This window comes from Anneissia japonica, unplaced genomic scaffold (assembly GCF_011630105.1).
Source record: "Anneissia japonica isolate Jap-2015-1 unplaced genomic scaffold, ASM1163010v1 scaffold13_len15016_cov192, whole genome shotgun sequence".
Taxonomy (NCBI): Eukaryota; Metazoa; Echinodermata; class Crinoidea; order Comatulida; family Comatulidae; genus Anneissia; species Anneissia japonica.
The window spans coordinates 417-6,506 of record NW_022748507.1 but is presented as its reverse complement, the minus strand read 5'-3'; the positions used below and the strand labels follow the sequence as shown (position 1 = coordinate 6,506).

The following is a 6,090-nucleotide window of genomic DNA, read 5'->3' as shown; positions in this document are numbered from 1 at the left end:
GTGTTTGTTTATCCATGAAAAAAGCCTTACCAGGAAAAGGTGAAGTAATCTAGCTTATGACGTATGCATACTAACTATAGCGCGAGTGTGACATCACCAAAAAATAAAAATTTTCTACTGTATTATAACCAAAATATTAATAACTACAAGGTTTGTGGGCGTAAATTCCTTTAATACGAATTAATGGTAGCATCATCTTCTTGCCATACAAATTACAGCTCCCATTGACGTCTCAGTCGAGAAATATATGTAGCTGAAGTTTTTCTCAAAAATCTGACTACGAAGCATATCGAAATTCACGTTCCACTTCTGACTCTAAGTTGTGCTTCGCACACGCCGCTGAGGGCGGCGTTCCGGGAACCCTGTGTCTAGGCTGGTAATATTAATTCTGGATTTATATAACGCCTAACATTGACACAACCTCAAGGCGCTTAACAACAGAGAAGAAAAACCAAAACAAATGCAAATGTACCAAAAAAATTATTATCAAATATTTGGAATTAGTTTATTGATGTAGGCCTAAAGTACACCCAAGTTGTTTTTACAAACATCAACTCCTACATACTCCTCACCCCACTCCCTGGGTCTGCCATTGAGTTAAAAAGTAGAGATTTGTCTTACCTCATAACCAAACTCCAGTTCGTCTGGATTCAACATCAGGATGTCATCATCCAAGGCCAGTACACATTCTGTCTCGATCTCATCGTATGGGTAAAATCTATTACTTAGTTTGTTCTCTTTAGTCTGTACCACCTTCAGAGGCTTATTAACCTTAGGCCAGGTACTTGCTAAAATTAAAACAAGACACTGAGTAAAAAATTAAATAAATAATTTTGAAGATGACTTAGTAGTGTCAAAATACTGAATCAATGAAACTGAACGATCAGAGTGCTTGGAGTATGCACATACTTTCTAACAGTTGAAAAAAATTTCTAGAAAGCAATACATTTAGCAGTATGGTTAGGTTGAGTGGATAGGCATGGCACAACTCTTTCCGATCAAACTGTAAACCCAATTTGGCCAGAGGAGACCAGATAACAAAGACTACATGGAACGGTATCATAAACCAGACTCCAGGGGTCTATGTATCTACAAGACAACAACACAACCTGATCGCAGCGAGAGCAGAATGTATGATGCTGTCAATGAATGATATACTAACCAGCTGGTGGAGACATTTCCTGGTTATTCCACACCACAAGTATCTTGCTCAAACTAGGTGTTTTTGAAATTTCTTTGATGATCTTGAAAAGGCTCTCAACTCTATTGTAAGTCAAAACAACAGCAGTGAAGCCTTCAGCTTTTGGGGGCATTCGTGGCAAAAAGAATGGGCTGACTGTATTTTCCTGTGACAGGAAAAGGAAGATAATATAATTTACATAAAAAACAATCAATAACGTGTTAACACAATAACTGATGCATCACAATTGATATACACTACTTCAGGCCTTGTGCAATCAGCTCAACCAATTGGAGACATTTTGATAGTAATTTACAAAACTATATCTATAAAAATAATGTTAAATAGTTAACAATAATAGTAAAGAAACATGAGTTAAAAACAGTGAATGATATACAGTAAATATAATATAGCCAGGCATAAACTATCGTTTTTATCTCATCAATTCAGCCGAGAATGAAAAGTTGAAACACCAATCAAAAAGGGTGAAGCATCTTCAAACAATGTTTGATAAGACTGCTTGTTTCAGACATTTCATCAAACAAATCATGTTTTCCATGTCTGTTGAAATCAGATAATGCTTTATATAAAAAATCTGATCCAACAAGAAGATAAGTCTGAGAGATAAACATCTTATCATGTCCTGCTACATATAAATCTAAAACTTTCAACTAATTAAGTTTCCATTAAAATAAAAAAAGAAATATTTAACATCCACTTGTAGTCACTTGTAAACTGGGTTGATACTAAAAAAAAAATTCAAACACTTACTCTACTTGGTTCGTTCCAAGAAGCATAGTTTCGTTTTGCATAAGGAAAGATTCTGTCATTGATAATTTGCAGGATGGTCAGCGCAATACGATCCATCGACTTGAAGTAGTTCTCCCAGTAGAACAACACCTGCTTCCTCATCAACAGAATTTGTGTCGAGGAGATCGATCGCAAAATGTCTGGAAGCCTTTCAAGATCTTCTTCTCGAATTGAAATTGAAGCCCTGAGAAAATTAATTAAAATTTTTTTTTTCATATTAGTGAAGTGATATACATCAAAAACTAAAGCTAATCAGTTGTTGTCTTTATTGATTGATAGGTGTGATCGCTATGTTATTTGATAACTGTGTCTTGGTCACAGACTCCATGCATCATATTGTATGTGGCAAAGCAAATGCTAAATCTGTTTGCGCAACATATGTAGCAGTGTTCTGGATTGCGCAAGGGTAGAGGCGAATGATTGACGGTTTCAGGAAATATATAAATGTAAATAATAATAATTAAATAGAAAGCATGGCTTCAGACAAAATAATATTCCCAATATACCAAAATTGCTAATGTTTATGTTAAAACAATTGTTCTTTACAACAACTTTTTTTTAAAGAAATTTTGTAACATTGGAAGTTCATACTTGGGAGGTTTGTACAGTAGTTAGGGAGTTGTTACTATACTCATGGAGGTATTATTAAAGAGAACACTCGAAAAAGCTACGCGCACGCAGAGCTATGCAAATAAACCAAGAACAAAGCTGCCGCAGCGCGTGAAGTACGTTTGTGCGATGCCTTTGAAGTCTAATGTGTTCCCAGCCACCAAATGCTCAGCAGGCTTTGATTACCAAAAGATTGAGAGCACATTCTTTTCTCAATGCACACTACTTACAGTCATCACTATGGCTGCGCAATCCTAATACATTGATATTTCAAGAAATACCAAACACAATATTTTTTTCTAAAAAAAGAGTTTCAAATTTAATGAAACATTTACATCAGCTTTAAAAGTATGGTATATTGCAACTTGAATTTCCATAAATTGGATAAAACTCAATAATTCCAATTTTAACAGATATTAATTAAGGAATGATGGAGGATTATAATAAAATATGTTATTTTAGGGTTAACGAGGGTTAACTATTCAAAAATTCAATCCAGAATCAGAGTTATTTTCAGTTTTATGCTGCCTTATCTTTTTAGTCAAACAATGAACACAGAAGTAATTTTAGGGCAATTCCATGCAAAACAGGACATGGCACCTAAATTTTTAAAATAGTGGTATCCTACCAAATTTGGTATCAAATTAAAGATGAAATTCTGAACTTTCATGAAATGGTTTTAGTTTTCAAGTTTTTATACTCACTTAAATTTTATATAAGAAATACAATTAATATTATTTTTTCCAAAAAAAATGAATAAAATAGGCCAACTTTTAGAGTGTTTAATTTATGCTCTTTAACATATATTACCAACATAACTGATTGGATTAGTAATTATTAACATTATATGTGGTATATTCATGAATTTATTTTATTTTGCGTACTTCGTTCCGCTACAGCGACTTGACAATGAACTACCATATAAAATGTCCCGAAGTTACCAAAAAAGTAATATTTTTTTTTATTTCTCAAAAAGTACTTAACAAAATAAAAGAAAATTTATTATTTAAATCATAAGCATATATGTGAACAACATAAACATGAATTGAAAAAAAAAAATTATTTCGTTTACAAATTATAGCAATTTAAAAAGTGTCCTGACGTTACTTTTTTGGTAACTTTGTGACGGTAACACTGTGACATCCTATTTAAATGCACAGGGGACAATTCCATGGTAACTTCGGGACACTTTGACACAAAATTTTTAGACTTTATGTGCATACAATATATATAATTTATTCAACAAGCAATAAATCACAGTTACACATTGTACTTGCTACTGCTACCTACATTTCTATTGGAAAAAAAACCTTAAATATCTACAAGCATATATTAAATATGAATTTTATTGTGTCCGATAACTTCAGAACATGAATTGGGATAGAGTTTTAACTTAGTTTTTTAAACATAAAAGTCTGTGAAAAAAGCATACACTTTTTTGATGCAGAATGCACTGAAGAGATATTTAGCTTTAATATGATATCCTTAATACAAATATATTGCAATGACTTATATTAATATAATAATCATTTAAAAAAATCATGTGACATGGACTAGCTATAATTAATCAGTAATTTATACCTAATTGTTTATTTTTGTATACGCACTTGTAGAGTTCAGAAACAGTGATACAGTAAAACCTGGAATTGAAGCCCTGGGCTTCTTTTTTTTTGCAAACTTTGGATGGGCTTCTTTTCGAGGCCACTTTTGCAAAGTAAAAAAGGGGGCTTCTTTTCAAAATATATGCTGTAAATTTTCGGAATTAGTGCTATAAAACAATAAATAGGGCCACTGTAACATCAATCTGTATCATGGAGTGTATAAACAAGCGTGTTTTTAATTTATTTAGCTTCTTTGAAATTTATTTACAGTGTACGTACTGTAACTAATACTATCATATACTGTACTAATACTATCATATACTAAAAGCAGCCTATGTTATCTTGAAAAGAAGCCCATGGGCTTCTTTTCAAGGCTAAATTTGCAAACTAAATAGGGGGGGGGGCTTCAATTAGAGATGGACTTCTTCTTGATATTAAGCCCATTGGGCTTCAATTTGAGGTTTTATGGTATCTCATTGCAAGAAATTTTGAATTTTGTAGTTTTATATTATCGGTTTTTTTTAATGCATTCAAGTTTTTTTTCTTTCTAGTAATAATAAAATATTGTTGTTGACACTCTTCAATATACATAATATATATATAATAATTATACAGTATAATTATTGTGTATATTATTATTATTATTAAAGTTAGCTACTGTGATATAATTTTTAATTTAAAAACATTCTTAAAAAGTGATACAAATGTAAAATATGACCAAATCTGGAATAAATTAACAAAAATATGAAAAATGTTTTAAAAATTGCTTTTATTACATTTGATAATACTGTAGTCAGCATTAAATCATGTTTGTTAGTACAAATTAGATAAGAATCCAACATTTGTTTATGTTTTAAGACCCTTTTAAAATAAAATTTATTCATCATTATGATGTCAACCTTTTGTCCGGAAGTTACTGTCCTGAAGTTACCACATGATTTTTAAAAATGATCATCATAATTATATAAGTCATCATAATATATTTTTATTAAGGATATCCTATTAAAGCTAAATATCTCTTCAATGCTTTCCATATCAAAAAAGTGCATAATGTGCCTTAGTTTCACAGACTTTTATGTTTAAGTAAATAAGTTAAAACTCTATGTCCTATTTCATGTCCTGAAGTTACCGGAGATATTAAAATTAATATTTAATATATGCTTGTAGATATTTAAAGTTTTTTTTCAATAGAAATGTAGGTAGCAGTAGCAAGTACAATGTGTAACTGTGGTTTGTTGATTGTTGAATATATTATATATATTGTATGCACATAAAGTCTAAAATTTTGTGTCAAAGTGTCCAGAAGTTACCGTGGAATTGCCCTTTAACAAAGATATTTTGCGGAATCTGTTTCTGAAATATACACATAATAACATACTAAAAGTCAGAAAAAATCCAATCAGGGGTTTATTATAAAGATATTTAATGGGTTAAAATCAAAAGCTTTATCGCACAACTGCTGTGCTGGAGCGTAAACGCATGTCGTTGCTAAGTTGTTGCTAACAAAAAAAATGTGAATTATAGGATAATACGCCCGCGCGCGATCCAAAGGCGGGGAACACATTCGTTTGTCGCGTCAAAGGGATCTTTTGCTGAGTGATATCCTTCTCAATCATACTTCCATGCTATACTGTAATAATTACCTGCCCCTCTTTTTGAAAATGTATATACTATATTTATATAGCACCTTTCTTTTAAGATACAAAGTACTTTTTTTCTCAGGTTGCTGTAATCACTGCTTGGAGCAGGTAACACCACCAGGCCCCATTTATATTCCTTGGGTTGACAACTGAATCAATGCAGGTTGCTCAAGGACACTAGTGAGAAGCACAACAAAAGAACAGAAAGCAAAACCTTACTGCTGTGCTAAACTGATTACATGAAATAGGT

General features: G+C 31.9%; 1 protein-coding gene across 1 annotated transcript in view; it reads right to left on the bottom strand.

Moving 5' to 3' along the window:
• LOC117120899 (exostosin-2-like) overlaps positions 1-2,174 on the bottom strand; it is a gene marked incomplete at its 5' end in the record, with an annotated part of 9,187 nt that extends 7,013 nt beyond the window's left edge. The window contains 3 exon segments of the mRNA XM_033265996.1: positions 622-788; positions 1,163-1,346; positions 1,952-2,174. Of these exon segments, the coding sequence (XP_033121887.1) occupies positions 622-788; positions 1,163-1,346; positions 1,952-2,174 (574 nt within the window).
• Between the last annotated feature and the right edge of the window lie 3,916 nt (positions 2,175-6,090).